This window comes from Chenopodium album, chromosome 19, assembly GCF_948465745.1.
Source record: "Chenopodium album chromosome 19, dcCheAlbu1.1, whole genome shotgun sequence".
Classification (NCBI taxonomy): Eukaryota; Viridiplantae; Streptophyta; class Magnoliopsida; order Caryophyllales; family Amaranthaceae; genus Chenopodium; species Chenopodium album.
Window position 1 is genome coordinate 43,636,078 of NC_137852.1, and position 17,711 is coordinate 43,653,788.

The 17,711-nt window shown below is 37.6% G+C and overlaps 2 protein-coding genes across 6 annotated transcripts; one reads left to right on the top strand and one right to left on the bottom strand.

Annotated features, from left to right (window-relative positions):
* Nucleotides 1–1,389: 1,389 nt before the first annotated feature.
* Nucleotides 1,390–3,524, top strand: LOC145593787 (putative sarcosine oxidase). 3 transcript variants are annotated; one of them, XM_081650152.1, is made up of 2 exons: nucleotides 1,390–1,520; nucleotides 2,141–3,524. In XM_081650152.1, exon 2 carries the CDS (start codon nucleotides 2,147–2,149, stop codon nucleotides 3,389–3,391), a length of 1,245 nt encoding a protein of 414 aa, XP_081506278.1. In that variant the 5' UTR covers nucleotides 1,390–1,520; nucleotides 2,141–2,146; the 3' UTR covers nucleotides 3,392–3,524. The 3 variants fall into 3 exon arrangements, with proteins under 3 accessions (XP_081506278.1, XP_081506276.1, XP_081506277.1); XM_081650150.1 differs by having other exon boundaries at nucleotides 1,445–1,836; XM_081650151.1 differs by having other exon boundaries at nucleotides 1,445–1,784.
* A 333-nt stretch (nucleotides 3,525–3,857) lies between these two features.
* LOC145593786 (uncharacterized) lies at nucleotides 3,858–15,890 on the bottom strand. Of its 3 annotated transcripts, none has more exons than XM_081650148.1 (10): nucleotides 15,755–15,890; nucleotides 15,439–15,541; nucleotides 13,690–14,214; nucleotides 7,697–13,474; nucleotides 6,265–7,144; nucleotides 5,478–6,160; nucleotides 5,237–5,369; nucleotides 5,051–5,132; nucleotides 4,854–4,960; nucleotides 3,858–4,324 (listed from the first exon to the last, which is right to left on the bottom strand). In XM_081650148.1, exons 2-9 carry the CDS (start codon nucleotides 15,487–15,489, stop codon nucleotides 4,858–4,860), a joined length of 8,235 nt encoding a protein of 2,744 aa, XP_081506274.1. In that variant the 5' UTR covers nucleotides 15,490–15,541; nucleotides 15,755–15,890; the 3' UTR covers nucleotides 3,858–4,324; nucleotides 4,854–4,857. The 3 variants fall into 3 exon arrangements, with proteins under 3 accessions (XP_081506274.1, XP_081506273.1, XP_081506275.1); XM_081650147.1 differs by having other exon boundaries at nucleotides 7,697–13,485; nucleotides 13,677–14,214; XM_081650149.1 differs by lacking the exons at nucleotides 15,439–15,541; nucleotides 15,755–15,890 and having other exon boundaries at nucleotides 7,697–13,485; nucleotides 13,690–13,791.
* Nucleotides 15,891–17,711: the final 1,821 nt, after the last annotated feature.

Below are 17,711 nucleotides of genomic sequence, written 5' to 3' on the forward strand. Positions count from 1 at the left end.
TACAATAAGTTAGTCAAATCAGTTAACAAAATCAGCTAGTCAAAATCAGCTAACTCAATCAGCTTTCAGCTTTCAGCTTTCTCCCAAACAGGGCTATAATCACCGACAATTACCCAAATAATTTAATTGTTACTCACTAATTTAGGCAACTCACGACATATCATATATGGGTGTATTGAAGATTTGAGACAAGTAGTAAATTGCTTTGACCCATCTTGCCGAGTGTATTGAAGAAGGCTCTTATAGGAGTATGGCTAATGTATAATGTGTTAATAGGGGTGAACATGGCATGGTTTGGTGCGGTTTGAGTCTAAACCAAATCAAACCGCAAAATACGGTTTGGTCAATTTTCAGTTCAATTCAATTTAACTAAGATTATATTTAATATCTTTCTAATATAATATATATATCCGTGCATTTTGCATGGGTACTCTCTATTCTCTAACCCCGACATATTATGCTAAAATAAGAGTATGTTCTCTTCAGATTATTTTCAGTTCAGTTTAGCTCAGTTCATCTTTAATAAGTTCAGTTCAGTTCAGTTCTTAATTTCCTTCTCTCATAAAATATTCAGTTCAATTCAGTTCAGCTCCAATAAGTCCTGCTCAGTTCAATCAATCAGCACATGCCCTAAATTAAAGCTGACTTAAGCATGGTGGCTATAGGGATTGGCCACTAGGAGCTTAAAGCCTTAAACTGCCCTTGCTAATGTTTCGGTACAACATGTAGCGAGTATGCTTAATCATAAAATATTGCCTAAGGGCCTGTTCTCTTACGTTGAAATTCAGTTCAGTTCAGCTCCTAATTTCCTTCTCTTATAAAATATTCATTTCAGTTCAGTTCAGTTCAGCTGAGTTCAGTTCAGTTCAGTTCAGCTGAGTTCAGTTCAGTTCAGTTCATCTAAGTTCAGTCAATGAGAACAGGCCCTAAGTAGTTTTAACGAATAAAGGTCTGTCCCGATATGACTCACAATCATATTTACCACATCAAAAGTAATATTTTATGATGTTTGTGTTGCTATTAAGCCATTGAAATTATAATTATTGCCAAAAAATACATTATTGAAATTATTTACATAATAAAATCTCACATGATACATATGACGGGTGAAAAAGGAGGTTGTTGTACTCTCCTAACCTAAATATCTAATCCAAATGACTTAAAAGAAAGCAAAATAGAAATCCAAAACATGTAATATGATGGTGGTGTATGATTAATATCATAGCTGGATGTGACGTGGGATGTATGTAATATTGTAATACCAAGTAGTTGAGTATAAGTTTAGCTCGTGAAAAAGGAGGGACTATTATTGTACAGTAATTTATTACGAGTTCTAATTTATATGAATCCAAACAAGGGAATTATATGATATTTGGTATCATTGACTGACTCATACAATTGTCAATATCAAACTTAGTTGTCTTTCATTCTTCATTCTCCAGATTTGAGCTTCATATAATCCAACTGGACGGTGCTCCTTTATTCTTCTTACAATCCACCCCTTGTTAGTTGTTACTCTGGTAAGATTAAACAAACTACTCTTCTTACTCTCTCCTATCCTTTTCTCACCTTAACAATTGTGTTTTCTTGTTTCTGGTATTGTTTTATGTTTCCATTTTTCAGAATATTATACTACATACTACTCCCTCTTTGTCAATTTGTTTCTCTTATTTTCGCCTGTCAATGATTTATTTGATTCATCTTCATTGATTTTGGAAGAATTATAAATCAAAAGAGCAAATCCTCATTTTTATCATCATCTAGATTAACCACTCATAAATCAGGTGATTTAAGTGTAAATAAATGGTTGGAATAACAAAAGTTGAATGTTGATGGGTATGTTCATAGTTCATTGGTTTTTATCATATATTCCTTGTGTTTTTCTATTGTATAGACTAATCCCTGGTTTTATTGTTTAGTTGTTGTTTTTACTACTACTATTTTGAGTTGAATACATTTTACATGTATATTTGTTACTGTAATAACAACTACCCTTACTTAATCAAGGTGATATTTATACTTCGTATTTAAAATTGGGAAGCAAATTAATTTTTGTTCTGTTTGAATCGTCCTTATGATATAAAATTGTCTTGTTAATTGCATTTCAATCAACTGATGATCAATTTGCCTAATTATATAGAGTGAAATGGATAGCAGAACAACAGGAATAGAGCATGTTGTAGATGTGATTGTTGTGGGAGGAGGGATTATGGGGAGTTGCACTGCATACCAAACTTCAATGAGAGGCTACTCCACACTACTGCTAGACCAGTTCGACTTTCTGCACAACAGGGGTTCCTCCCATGGTGAGTCCCGAACCATTCGGGTCACTTACCCCGAGCCTTATTACTCTTCCATGGTCCTCGAGTCTTCCAAGCTCTGGGAGGAGGCTCAATCACAGGTTGGATATAGGGTCCTTTACCCTACAAATCAGCTTGACATCGGTAAAGCCAATGATCGCTCTCTTCAGGCTGTCATTCGTAGCTGTCAGTCCAACTCAGTTGATTTTCGGGTGCTTGACCACAACCAAGTCACTAAGGAGTTCTCTGGAGGGGTGACTGTGCCTGAGGATTGGATTGGGGTTGTTAGTAGAGGGGCCGGTGTGATCAAGCCTACAAAAGCTGTGTGTATGTTTCAAACCCTTGCCCTCCTAAACGGCGCCATTCTCAAAGACAACATGAAGGTCGTTGACATAAGAAGAGACATGGGAAGTGGTTGCATAGTGGTTTCCACAGCCACAGGGGAGAAATTTTATGGCAGAAAATGTGTTGTCGCTGCTGGTGCATGGATGAACAAATTAGTGAAGGCAGTTACAGGGCGTGAGGTTCCCATTCAGCCTTTGGAAACTACTATATGCTACTGGAGGATTAAGGAAGAGTATGAAAGGGACTTTTCAATAGATGGGAGATTTCCTTCCTTTGCTGGATATGGGAGCCCTTATATCTATGGCACCCCTTCTTTGGAGTATCCTGGTTTAATCAAGGTCGGGGTACACGGAGGACGATTCTGCGACCCAGACAAACGAACATGGATCCCAGATCTAGAGTTAATGGACTTTCTGAAGTTGTGGGTCAAAGAGAGATTCGGGGGTCGGGTTGAGCATGATCGTCCAGTCTCATCACAATCCTGCATGTACTCGATGACCCCAGATGAAGATTATGTGATAGATTTCTTAGGAGGTGAGTTTGGGAAAAATGTGGTCATTGCGGGGGGGTTTTCCGGACATGGATTCAAGATGGGTCCAGTGATAGGGAGGGTGGTGGCAGACTTGGTGCTCCACGGAGAAGTCAAAGGGGTAGAGATGGAGCACTTCAAGCTAGCCAGGTTCGACAAGAATCCTAAAGGTAACATTAAGGAGTTTGCAGTACAAGTGGGCACTTCCAAGCTATGACTTGATGATGTATTTGATTTCATGTCCTTTAGACCTTAGAAGTACCAGATAGGCTTAGGCCACTTAGTGATTGTGTTTGTGTCAGTGTTTGTGGAGTTTGTGACTAATACTACAAGGCAAACGGTTGCTTGAATGTATTGTCTTAGCCTTTGGGTACTTGTCTATTTGTTGTGGCTTTGTGGGCATATGAAGTATCTTTTCGATCAATAATATGAAAGAGTCCTACAGATAGATAAAATTTGAGTCTGGAAAACGATCAGTTTAAACTGTTAACATAAATTTCAAGCTCTTTTTAGTTCTAATTTCAAAGTGATGACATAAAATTATGGGCAGAAGGTCGTAAGGAGGTACTCCAAAACATTCCCATTTCCTATACAAAACAAATTCAGTATTGAGGATTCGGAAGGACTTCCCGACATACATTGTCGCTACAAACTAGTATTCAGGACTAGAAGAGACCCTGACAAATATAAATGTCAGTATTTTTCTATTCCAAATGTAATTGTTGTATCAAACAATTAAAATTCCCCAAAAAGAAACATGAACCGCATCCGCTAACTAAATACATTTGTACATTGTACACGGCTCCAAGCCTACAGAAACCCTTTTTTAGGTGTAAGTGTGCAAAACCCACAAATTTTTAGCTGTACTCCATACAACAAAAATGCCCTATATCTTTAACCATCATCATATCCATTCTACAGTAAACCTCTGGCTCCTTAATGAATGTGAAGCTCACTGAGATTCACCAGAACTAAAAACAGCAGCAAACCTCAGTTTCCCCAGCATTGAGTTAAAATATTGAAGCAGTATAACCTCAGTATGCTGGAAGAAATCTTAACGAGCATTATGAAGTTAGGCTGCAGTCTAATAAGAATCATCATTACCAGCTAGAGCACCCCTTAACTTGTTCACTTCACATTAATTCTGATACTGCATTTCATCAACAAGACAAGCATAAGCACAGCTCAGTGATTTACTAAAGTTTAAAAAACAAAATTTTAAAAACTACATACATCAAGATGGAGCTGGCAAATGCACATCAACAATGCCAATATTCATGTAAAAGTAAAAAAGGATATTTAGTTTGCCTTACATTAAAGATCTAACAACGATGAACAAAGCTAAAAGAACCAAATGAACGCAGGCCACTTAGGAGCCATATTAAGAGAATGGCATCACAAATTGAATTGAGTTCATCAACAGTACTCAATTTACTCCAAACAATATATTAACCTGTAGCTAACACTATATCTCCCTTGCCAATCAGAACTCCCATTGTGGCATACTCTTGGATACAGAATATTATACTCCCCAATAAGGAATGCAAGTTAACAAAAGGCAAACTCACAGTGAAACAATCCAGATGATGGCAATGGTGTCATACTATCTCTAGCAAATTTTTATGAAATCTAAAAAGTATTCAAAACCAAAGAGTAATTACCATACATAAAGAAGCTACCTTTTCAAACTATGAGTGAGGCTAATAATGCATGCAATACAGCCCAATAAATCATGATGCCAAGGCGAAACGCAGGTTGACGCATTAGTGTTCGGTCACAAGATACCCTGGCAAGAAGCAAAGAGGAAAACAATCATACATTAAGAGAATACAAATTGGTGAAATAACATTGCTGGAGAAAATACCAAGCAACCTACCATAGACCATCAATCATATCGCTAACAGGCCTTGTGAACCTTGGGACGAATCTCGACGTTGTAAGTGATTTGAAGCCATGGACTGAAGAAAAGAATCAGCAAAGAAGAAAAACGAATGTGCTCAGCAAGGGGAAGAGGCAATCCAATACTTCAGATATAAGAAGCACAAAAAAGGAGAAATATTACCTTTATCATCATCTTCATCCTCAATTCTACCAGAATTTTCAGCATCTGTATCAATAGCTATAGAAACTTGGTCATTGTTCACTTTGCGTAAACTCCGAACTTGAGAGGGAGCTGGTGATGTCCATTTGTTTACCTGCAAGACAAGTATCACAGAAAAACTTAAACAGAGAGACACAGCATACTAGTTGCTCTGTTGCAAAACTAAAAGATATTGACATAAATAAAAATAGAAGACACATACAGCTGGTTCAACCTCAACGATTTCAGAGGTTCCTAAACCAGAGACCCCAACACCCTGGAGTGATTTTAGGTGTAGCTCCTTCTCATGCAGTGAAGCTTCAAGAGCTGCTTTTGTGTGTAACAATTCTTCAATCTTATTTCGTTCTGCTTGTAGAAGTGTATCCTTACTTTGTGCTGCAAGCCTCAAGTCTTCCAATTCGGATATAATGGATGTTATATCCCTCTGAACGTGTTCCTTGTACTCATCCTGAGGACTAAGACTAACATTGCCATCAACAGCATGGATGTTGTGCTTCAGAACAACAGAAAAGCTAGAATTCAACCACGTTAGAAAATCATGAAGCTCGCTAGAAGATCGTTCTTTTGTCATCTTTGTCACTTCTAAGACGTCATTAGTGCATCTAGTGACCTCTTGCCTTAAGAAGGAAATTTCTGCATCTCGATCCTGCAACTGTGCTTGAAGATTTTCAATTTCAGAGAGAAGACCTTCAGACATATGGTGCAGCTCATCAAACTTGTTCACAGTAACAGAGAGCTTTTTAAGGGCCTTAGCACGAGAAGCTTCTACATTCTCCAAATCTATATTCTTCTGTTCTAATGCTTTTTCCAGCTTTTCAATCTCACTTCTCAGGGCTTCCATCTGATTCTCTTCCTCCTCTAGTGCTTGCATCAGAGCCTCAATTTCTGCCAAAAAAAAACAACACATTTACAGGGGAAACTCTTGATCAAATTCGGCAGAGTTTTAAATTACAGAAAATAAATCAAGATTGAATGATAAAATGCTAAACCTTGTTCTTTGGCAGCTACCACACCAGTCAGTGACTTAACCTTTTCCCCTAACTCAGTTGAACTGAGACAGTCCTCCTGTAGTTCAGCCACCCTTTGTTCCAACAAGCTCCTGTCTTTACCTAAAGCATCCAACTTGTTCTCCAAATCATGAGCATAATTCGTCATTGATTGCAGATCCCGGGAACAATGTGCAGCAGTAGCTTCGGCTTCCTTAATTTGGTTTACAAGCTCCATGCATATCCGTTCCCTTTGGACATCCTTCTCTTGAAGCTCCTTTTGCAAATCAAATATTGTAGTTTTCATCTCTTTGCTTTGACCTTCAATACCCTTGATTCCAAAATCAACAAAATCTTTTACTGACTCCAAAAGCTTATCAGCCAGAAGTTTTACAGATTCCTCAGAAGACGAAACAGAAACCCCGCTAAAGTTTACGCCATTAGCTGTAGGCAAAGCCGGCAAGTTGATTCTCAGATCCTCAGCAGAAAAATTTTCTCCAATCAATTGGGCTTTTCTATTTTCAATCTCCATAATGGAGCTAATGCATGCTTCATATAGAAGAAATAAGATTCTACGGAATACAACTCCCTCCATGTCTTTTTCTTTCCCGACTGATTCTAAACGGATGTTGTCACCCTTGATGGATTCCAAGGAGTTTCTTTGAGAAGCAATTTCTCTTAGCATGGTGCCAACGACAGCAGATAACCACTCAGCCTCTGTTCTCAATGACATTGAATGACTTTGTAATCTCTCCTTAAAATCACCAATAGTTTCTGTTAGCTGCTGAAGGTGCTGTTCAATAACCTCACAGACTTCAAAGCCAGCACTCTCATCCAAAGAATCAGGGATCTTATTGCCCCACGAAGTTCTTGACCAGAAATCCTGTAACAGGAAAGCCTCAACTTAGAAACGAAAAGAGATGGACACAACAATACCAACACCACAAGTACCAGTCTTTGCTCAATCGATTATCGTTACCAGCAAATAACAAATGACAACTTAAGTGAATTAAATAATTCGTCTACTGCCAGAAAGAGTCACAGCAATATGTAATGATACAGACTCTAAAAAATAAGGTATCTTCCTATACTCTACTCTTAAAAAATTTTTGCTTCCTAAATCTTGGTTGAAACATGCAATGCAGCTATATAAATACTGAAATTCTAGATAATTAACAATATAAGATCATATGACATGAAATAGCAGAAATACAGATTTCAGCAAAGTTGCATTAACCTATGTCAACATTCCAATCACCAATCAAGCAGGATATGCAGAGAGAGAAAAAGGGAATATGAACGCAAACCTTACTTTTTTTTCTAAAAATAAAAGCTACTATAACACAAGTTATTATCTGAGGAAAGAAATAATAAACAAGAACAAATGCCTATAATTTACATCAGTAGACAACAATAAATTCTTGAAATGTAGTACCTTGAATCTAGAATTAACAGAGACCAGGCCAGCATGATCTTTAGCAGATACTGGATTTGTGCCAGCATCCATGTTAGACTCCATTTGAGCCCTCACATTGTGCAAAAGCTCTAAATCCTTTGCAAACACATCATCACTGAGAGTAGATATATCAAAGAAGACTTTCTTCACTCCATTGACACTGGCCTTTAACCTCTCCAGTTCAGCAAGTTGCTTCTCTCTCTCATCGGACAATTTATCTACATGAGAAAGAGCTTCAACTTTGGCCGAATTTGCAAGATCCCTTTCCTTTGAGAGATTTATAATCTCAACCTGAGCTTTTTCCAATTCTTCTTGCAGACCATCATTCCTTTCCTGAACTTCATTCAACTCAGCCAACAGAAGCTCAGCTGATCTTTTGGATTTCTTTGCCTCCAGCTCAAAAGAAGCAGTGGAGTTTTGTAGATCAGAGTACGATTTTACAATTTCTTCCAACTTTTGTAGTGGATCATCAAAACTATTTCCTTCAAAAGCACTGATCTCACCTAGTTTGCTAAGCAGCAAGCTTAAAGTATTGCTATTTTGCTGTAAATGTTGCTCAGCTTCTAACAGACGGTCTTTCAAAGATAAATTTTCAGCTTCAAATGCTTTGTAAGTTTCTATTTGGAGACACAAGTCACTTATCTTCTGACTGGACTCTGCGAGAGAAGATTCATGGCTGTTTATTGTAGATTTCAATCGATTTATTTCGGCAGTCATCTCCTCAATGTTCTGTTTCAGACCATCTCTTTGCTGGACTAGTGACTTGCCTTTTCTAACAGCAAGATTTAGCTTCTCACGAAGCGAGGCTGACTTCTGCTCTTCCTGATTAACAAGCTCTAGAAGTTCCTTCTGTCTCTTGTTTACTTCTTCCAGTTCACTCACCACAGATTGACTCTTCTGCATGTATAAATTACTCTCCTCCCTGAGCCTTACAATTTCATCTAAAGCCTCAGCAAGCTCTCGATTCAGATCTGCAACATTCTGCCCCTCATGGACTCTGCTCCTGGACATGGAATCATCCAAATCAATGACATCCTTTTCATAGAGATGCTCATTCTCCATATCTGACACCATTAATGCTTTTGCAGTATGCGCCAAAGTGTGCTCCTGTACCCCTACTTTATGATCGTGACCTTCTACATCAACTTCTCTATCATGATTCAAAAGTTTTACAATCAATCTTTCCAAGACCTGAATATTACTGACATCAGAAGACTCGTCTTCAGTTCCAGAATCCTGAAGCGCATCAAGAATCAAGTCCTGTAATCTCTTTAAGGCACTCTCAATCTGATTCATCTGATCCACATTTTCAAGGTTCTTTGCCAAGTTCCCCTGCAAAATGCTAACTTCTTTCCTTAAACTATCCAGCTCAAGCTCATATTGCTCAATGTTATGCAAAGCTATTTCACGATCAGAAGTCGAAGCCACCAAGCTACTTGAAAGAGTATCCTTGTCTTGAATTACTGATTGCAGAGAGAATTCAAGCTCAGATATTCTTCTTTGAGATTCTTCTAGGTCAGTTGACAGTGAAACACGATAACTTTCAAACTTATCAATCTTCTGCTGAAGAGATTTTGTGTGGACATCAGCTTCAGACAATGCACTTTCCTTCTCATGAAGAATCGTTTCAAGTTCATATGCTCTTCTCTGTGATTCTTCAAGATCAGATGACAGTGACTCACAATGATTCTCAAGGTTATCAATTTTCTGCTGAAGAGACCTCATGTAGTGGTCAGCCTCTGACAGAGCAGTCCCTAACCAGTGAATCCTTTCTTCAGGTTCCATAGATCTTATCTGAGTGGGCGTATTTATCCTATCCAAAACCTCCTCCCATCTTTGCACCAAAATATTTCTTTCCATCAATGATTGCTCCAGCATGTCATTTTGTTCAGCCAATTCATAATACTTTGCCTGCAACTCTTCATATTTCCTTCTCGAATCATCATCCAGATTTGAGGTAGGTTGCACATCATCCTTGCTTCCATCTGTAACAACAAAGCCAGTATCTGAGTATGACGCTCCTCCAACAGAGCTCCGTTGGTCCCACTCAGCCGGTGGCAATGAATTGCCAGCAACTGTCTTAGCCAGCCATTCAACCTTCTCTAAGATGTCTTTAGAGTGAAAATGGTCTGGCAGCTCAAGATCTTCCAAAATCTCCTCGATCCTCTGAAGGGTAGAATCTTTTAGAAGAAAAGACTCTCTCAGTGCCGTTGCCGAGTTACGAATGTATGTCAGCTCAGATTCCAGAGCTTCCATACGTTCACCAGCCTCTGAATAGTCCTTCAATTTCTCTTCGACCTCAAGAATCCTAGAATCTTTCAACTGCAACTCCTGCGAGTACTTATCAAGTTCACTTGACATCTGTGCCAGAGACTGTTTAAGACTGTCACGCTGCACAACCAAGCCTTTTCCCTTTGCAACAGCAATGCTAAGCTTTTCTCTAACAGAAGCAACCCGCTGCTCTGATTGCTCAAGCTCCTTCACTTTCTGCTGTAACTCAGCTTGCATAACATCAAAGCCGTCTTTTGCCTGAACCAAGCTTGCCCTGAGGACAAGGACGTCATTCTGCTGCTGAATAATCAAAGAATTTAACGACTCTACATAGCTCTGCAGCTCATCAAGCTCCACTGCCCTAAAGTTGGCTTCATTAACTGATAAGCTGGCCTGCTTTTCTAGCTCCTTATATTTCTGAATAAGCAACAAAACTAAAGACTGCAGGCTTAAAACAGGTGATTCATCTACGTTCACCTCTGTATCATGAACCTTTAGCAATTCTTTGACATCCAAAATAAGCTTTGGTATTGCATCTGTGTCCAAACACCTTTTGTTCAGTTCCTCAACGTCGTGCACTTTCTGCAACAGGTCCGAGGACAATTTGTTGTTTGACTCCTTAAGCTGCAGTACGTCACCAAGCAAATTTCCCAATTTAGCTACAAGGGCCTCATAATAACTAACATCCAACAGACCCTGTTGGTTGTTCTCATTGTGAAGTATTTTACTATCTTCAAATTGTTCAACACTGATATTTAGCAAATTAGCCACATCAGCAGAAAATTTCTGTAATAGACCAATGGCCACACTGCGTTCTTCATTAACAGCACGCAACTTTTCCTCTACTTCTGTGTATGAGATAGAAAGTTTATCATGAGCATCAAGCCTCGACTTGCAGTTCTCAATCACTTCACAGGCAGCGTTTAGAGAGATAGAGAATCGGTCAAAAACGCTCATGTCATGGCTCACCTCACATAGAAGAGGGTAAGCAGCTGCAGATCTAACAACTGTGTCTAGCTTCTGAACCATCGGAACAAGCTCAGCAAAGGCAGAATTCCATTCCCTCTCAACTGATAATATGTTCTCTCTCATTTCCCTCTTCATGGCTTCAACTTCATTGAGAACCATAGAAGTCACCTCAACTGAGCTTTTTCGCAGCTCCTTAAGTTGAACCTGCAATACATTGATTGTAGATTGAGTGTCGGACAACTTCTTATCAAGTCCAACATTCTGCAACTGGGAATCTGCATACTGTCTTTCCAGAACTTCACATAAATCTTCAAGCTGAGTTTTCTTTGCTTCAGTATCATGTGCATGTTGATTCATAACTTCACAAAATACTTCCAGCTCAATGTTTCTTGCTTCAAGATTAATACTGACACCCTTCAGAGCTTCAACTTCATCCTCAAGCTCACCACAGGCTAGGACAGCAGCTTTACATCGACTACTTTCTTCCATGAACAGAGCATCCACATGTTCAACATTCTGAGCAAGGACTTGAAGTATACCTGCCAAGGAACTAATTTGCTTCTTTGCAGCATAATAGGGATCAAGAAGCCCTATACTTTCAGTTGAGGAGATTTCCTCAGGCCCTTGGTCATCAACACTAGCTTTGGTCTCAAAAGCTTGAATCAATTTTGAAACTCCAGGAGCTGTATTTTTACCAGATGATCGACTAAGGGATACTGAGTGAGAATGCATGCTATCAACTTCCTTTTCAAGCTTTTGCATCATTTTCTCAGCCTCCTCCAGATATCCCTTTATAGTTAAAGCCCCCTCACAGGAACCAGACAGCATATTACAAAGAGATGCATCAGACACGTCTCCAGCTGCAGGAGCAACTGACGGTGATGCAGCTTCAGGGTCTACCTTTGCAAAATTTTCAGCAGAACTATCAGTATCAGCTGTTTGGTAATGAGTCCTGGATCCAATCCCCACAGAAAAAAGCTGAATTTCCCTGGTATCAGTCTCATCTATTCTTGCTTTATGAATGTTCAAGCTGCTATGGAGAGCAATGTTTTCTTCAGCCATTAGTTCGAGACGTGAAACTGCTTCTCTCAGTTCAGCCTCAAGCTGCACATGTTCCTGATGTTGCATTGACACCTTTTCTTGGTAAACAACAAGTTCAATAGAGAGTTTTCCAAACTCCTGGAAAAGAAAATCGTCTTGGTCTTTTAGCTCCTTCTTCTCTTCAATCAAGACTGCAAGGCTTGAATTCAAACCAGAATTTTCATGCTGCAAAGTCGCAATCACTCCCCTACAATCTGCCAAATCTACTAAAAGCGTTTCCTTCTCATGAAAAAGAACTTCATTTTCTTCCGCAAACTTCTTCCTCTCATCAGTCACAGAAGCAAGGGTGATTTTCAAGTTGGTAATTTCCTGCTCCAGTACATCCAATTGAGTGCTACTACTAGAAATATCCAGTGAGAGCTTTTGATTTTCATAAGAATATTGTTCCATCACCTCCTCAAATTTACTACGTTGCTCAGACACCAATTCTAAACTTTTCAATAGCCTTTCATTCTCTACCTGCGAAGCTTCTAATAAAACCTTAGAGTTGGCCAAGTCTGCAGAAAGACTGGAGATTTGCGTGATAGACTCGTCCAATTTAATCTCCAGCTCATCAACTTTGGCAGAAAATTTCACACTCTCCTCTTTGGCATGATGATACATGTTCTGAAAGCTCAGTTTCTCGCTGATAGCGACCTCCAGTTCAGATCTACACTGAGAAAGCTCCACACTGAGGCTTTTATTGCAATCTTGAACATCTGTAAGCAATGCAGTAAGAGCAGGTGCTTCATGATCACGATCAGTTTGTTGTTCATTCTGCTCTAGAAATTGCAAATATAATAAGTCTTTTGAAATGTTTGCTAGGTAAAGCTGCTCCTGGATTGTCTCAGAAAGAGCAACCATCTTATTTTTGGGCACGGCTAGATTGTCAAGATGTGTTATTTCTCTTGACTTGATCAAGTACCTAAAATCACCTTCAGAAAGCCCCTTCAGCACCTCAGCAAGTTGAACCAGGTCCAAGAAGTTGCCTTGTACACCTGAGCACAAAGATCGGTCCCCAGAAGAGTCTACAAGGTTGTTCTCAACAGCGTCTTTATGACTTTTACCATCAATCACACTACATCCTTCCAGTGAGTTGGACTCATCGCACCCTTCGACAGATATCTGATCAAAATGAGCTTGATTTTCTTGGCCTTCAAAATGTCTTGAATCATTTGCAGATTGCACATCAAGTGAATTGAGTTCCTTCAGACTTGCTATTTCAGCATGCGTAGGACTTGCCTCAGCAGGAACAGAAACTTTAACAGTTTCATGATCTCCTCTGAACCCGATGATTGCAGCAGTAGAAATACCAAGCTCCGCTTCGGGATTTGGAGTAATCAACTTTTCTGTGATGGCATTTGATGCTGGTGGAAACTCATCTGGCTTCAGCTCAACATTTCTATCAGAATACTTCAGATCAAAATTCTCAGCATCCTGCATTGCCCCTGCCCAGGAACAAACGAGCATAAAATTATATATCAAATTTGGAAGATATCAATGTGTTAAAAAATTATCAGAAAAGTGAAGGGGCACAATGATAATGATGATGACAGCAATGATCATAATAAAACTATGATAGAATAATGAAGATGGGAATAATGAAATCCAACAGGAAAAATAAGAGAGAAGGCACAACCTAAAACTGATACCTGATCTCCCTCATGCATGTCCTTCACTTCAACAGAACCTACAGCAACCATTTTAGCATCAGATGCTGCTTCAATGGCAGAATCAGAACTGGGAGCCAAAACATCAACATGCACAGTGTTGGATTCAGAAGAAACTGATGTCCCAGACCCTTCAGCCCCACAAGCTATCTCTACCTCTCCTTCATTTGGAGTATTAAATCCAAGTTCATGATTTAATGCAGTCTCTGCTGACAACAAGCCTGGTGAGTCTGCATAATTCTGGGAATCAGTAGATGTACCCTGTGAATTCTCCAAAGGCTTCTGCGTATCAATGGTAGAATCTAAAGAACGTGCTGAAGATTCCACTTCCGCTCCAGGAACTTGTGATGATTCTGCTTCTGTCGTATTAGCAACAGAGTTCAAGTTGGCATCAACATCATTTTGATCAGATTTATCAGCTTTACTGGTGGACATACTACTGGTTTTTCCATCTTTTCCTTTCCCATCCTTCCCTTTATTATCCTTTTTCTGACGATATTGTTGTAGCTGGAAAAATACATACAAAATTTAAATCCAATTAATATCCCCAAGACAAAAGTTAAGTAGCACGTGCTTAAGTATACTTGTTAAGATGACAGGAGCATTAGTTTCCACAAAAAATAGAAAACTGTTAGGTTTCCAGGAAAGTGCAGAGGAAGTAAACCTAAAATACCACTACTGAGTAATAAGAATATACACTTAGGGCTTGTTTGGTTGACAAAGGAATTTATTTCCTATAGGCATTTGTATTTCATGGGAATTAAAATCCCACATCTAATTTCCTAGGAATTTACAAAACTAGTTTGGTTGTTATATGGACCTTGGTAATTAAATTCCCATATATTGTGGGAATTGGAAATTCCCATAATTTTGCACTTTCCACATTATCACTTTTTGTGGTCTACCAAACAAGCCTCCTATTTCCAAATTCATGAGAATATTCAATTCCTCTATTTTTTATGTGCAACCAAACAACACCTTAGATCGTTTAAGGGATGTCACGAATCAAATTTAAGAAACTACGCAGAGAGAAATAAACGTTCAAGTCATCCTCAATTTATGTGTTCTCACACCGGTAAACTCAGCTACGTGCCAAATTTTGTTATCAAACAGCTTAGCTGATGTATATTAAAAATAATTAAGGAATAAAATATCCAAGATAACCATATTATTCTGTTTCTGTTGATATTATTGAAATTCATTAAAAATAAATAAAAGTCAGAAATTCCTGTATAGTTTTTGATATAACAGTCAATATGATGGTTAACTCATGATCCTTGGAATTGGACATTAATTCAACCATTGTCTAAGAATAAATATCTCTAATAGTTGGATGAATTTCAAAGATAACAATTATTTTCTTAAAAAAAAAATAGAGTCCTAAAAATAGAACGAGATCTCCCTCCCATAACTAGAATCAATTAGCATATAATCACATTCTTAGACAAGCTTATTATGGTGATTAAGCTTCAAATGCTAACATTTTCGATATTGATATTTTCTTAAATCGTAGAATTCCATGAGCTGAGGTAGTTGGTTCTCGATTTCGCATCTGGTCTTCCAAGTTGTTTGATTTGGTTTAAGCAGTATAGTTGATTTAATTCTAGGGCTATGCTATCAAATATTAGAAACAACAAATATTGAGATTCGAAAATTACATAGAAATCCCATTCCCAGCCAAATTGCTTAAATAAGCTCAAGTAAAAAGAGAGAAAGCAAAGGAAATGGAACCTTTTTGCGGCCAGCAGTAAGAAGATCGGTCCGGTTCGGCTTTTTGTCCATTCCGAACCGGGCTTAGGTCTAAGAACAGGGCTCAATCAGCAACATCCAATCACTAGCAATCACAAATTCAAAATCAATTTCAATTGAATAGTCAAATTCAAACGTAATTAATCGTTGAATAATTCCTTGCAATCTAATTCAACAAATTAATCGAACTATAAACGAAATGTACATAGTAAGTAATTGAATTGGGGAAAGTGAAAATTTTGAAGATTGAAAACCTAAAATTGCAAGGAAATCGAAGACAGAGAAAGTAGAAAAAAACCTGGATTGAATTGAAGGAAACCAAAAGGAGATCTAAAGATGAATGAGTTGTAAGGTTGGTGCTGGATGTCGGTTGCTTATGGTGAGTGTCTTAGATCTGACGCAAATGAAGAAATTCTGGAATACATCCACAACCAACAAACAACAAGACGAAGACGAAAGATGCAACCAAAATTACGTACGGAGTATAAAATTATGTTGTTGGTTGCTCAACATGAAAAACGAGTTTGGATTACTTGCTTGTTTTGGCCCACATGTATTGGGCTAATACTAATGTAAAATCACAACATTATTTATGGGGATATATGCAACACTAGCCCAACTCCATGTCAACCGTTTTAAGATGTTCATTTTCTACCGTGTGCAAGAGTACAAATATATCGATGTTCAATCTATTTAATTATACTACTAGGGTATCCTACGTGCGCGCGGAGCGGCTAGCTCTTGCGGATAATTTTTATTGACATGTATTTATACCGTTGGTTTAGGTGGTAGACCTGGTAATTTTAATACGTTCACCATCTAGTTTATGTGTCTATGTGGTATATTTGTAGAATAGTATAAGAAAGCCACAAAAATATTTTAAGACAATTATTTTTTAGAACCCTAAAAAGTTTGATAGTGTTATTTCAAAATTATTATTAAATAATATTTAATTGATTTGCATCCCTTCATATTTTAAGCGTCGAGTGTTAGTTTAGAACTCTTAGCTTAATTGATGTGCATGTTTCAATAATACTTAGGGTTCGTTCACATTTACTTAATTTCAGTTCAGTTCAGTTCAGCTTCAATTAGTTTAGTTCAGTTCAGCTCCTAATTTCCTTCTCTCATAAAAAATTCATTTCAGCTCAATTCAGTTCAGTTCAGTTCAGCTCAGCTCCAATCAGTTCAGTTCAGCTCAGTTTAGTAAATATGAACAGGCCTTTAGTGTAATACTTTTAGCGTGTTTTTCTTCAAATGGTTTTTTTGTGAGCTGTGGACCTGTGGTCATATGGACTATGGAGTAATAGTATGTAAAATGTTGCAGCTAAAAACTTAATAATATATAATTTTTCCTCTATCTTAAATTCTCTCAATAATTAATACTAGCTATTTTTTTTTTTCCTACTATCGATTGATTTCCCTTGATTTTAGAAATTTTAAGTTCTTTATACCTCTTGATAACATTCGTCTGCTCTAATATCACTGTACTATTTAATATGAATCGCATTCAAATTCTATTATGTTTTTTATATGTACAATTCAAAAGCTAATAAGCCTTAACGTTAGTTGTAACTAAAGGATAACAAGATAGTAAATAAGAAGAGCAATTACAAATGAGTAAAAATAAACAGTATCTTGGTTAATTATAAATCGTCTCTTTGTATATACAATTTTTTTTCTTTTTAAATAATATTAATATCATATGAAGTGTAAAACATTAGAATTTTTTTATTTAAAAAAAAACATTACATGTTTTTTGTTTAAAAAAACTGTATTAATTGATGATATATGAATAAAGAAAAAAAGCATTAAATATATTAATGATAGTAAACATATTAATGAGGGTAAAAAAGTAAATACACATTTTGCACACAATTTGGTACACATTTTTGAGGGTATAATTGGTAGCACACTATTCCTAAGAGTTATTTTCTACTTTTTATAAGGTAGGGATATATTAAAAAGTGTCTTTAAACAAGCTTAGATGTCATGTGAATATGTGATTGTACAAGATTTAGACCCATAATCTTAAGTTACAGTATTAGTCACTAAGCCATTACCATATTGCATAACCTTAAGTTTAAAAACTAAAGTATTGGCCACTAAGCTATCACCATATTGCATGTCATTTTAACTAATTCTATATAATTTATTAAAAGAATTTCAATTATTGAATTAATTCAGTAACTTGGGCATTGCCGGGCCTAAAACTAGTTTCACAATAATAAGTTGGGTCGAGAATGCAAAAAGGCAGT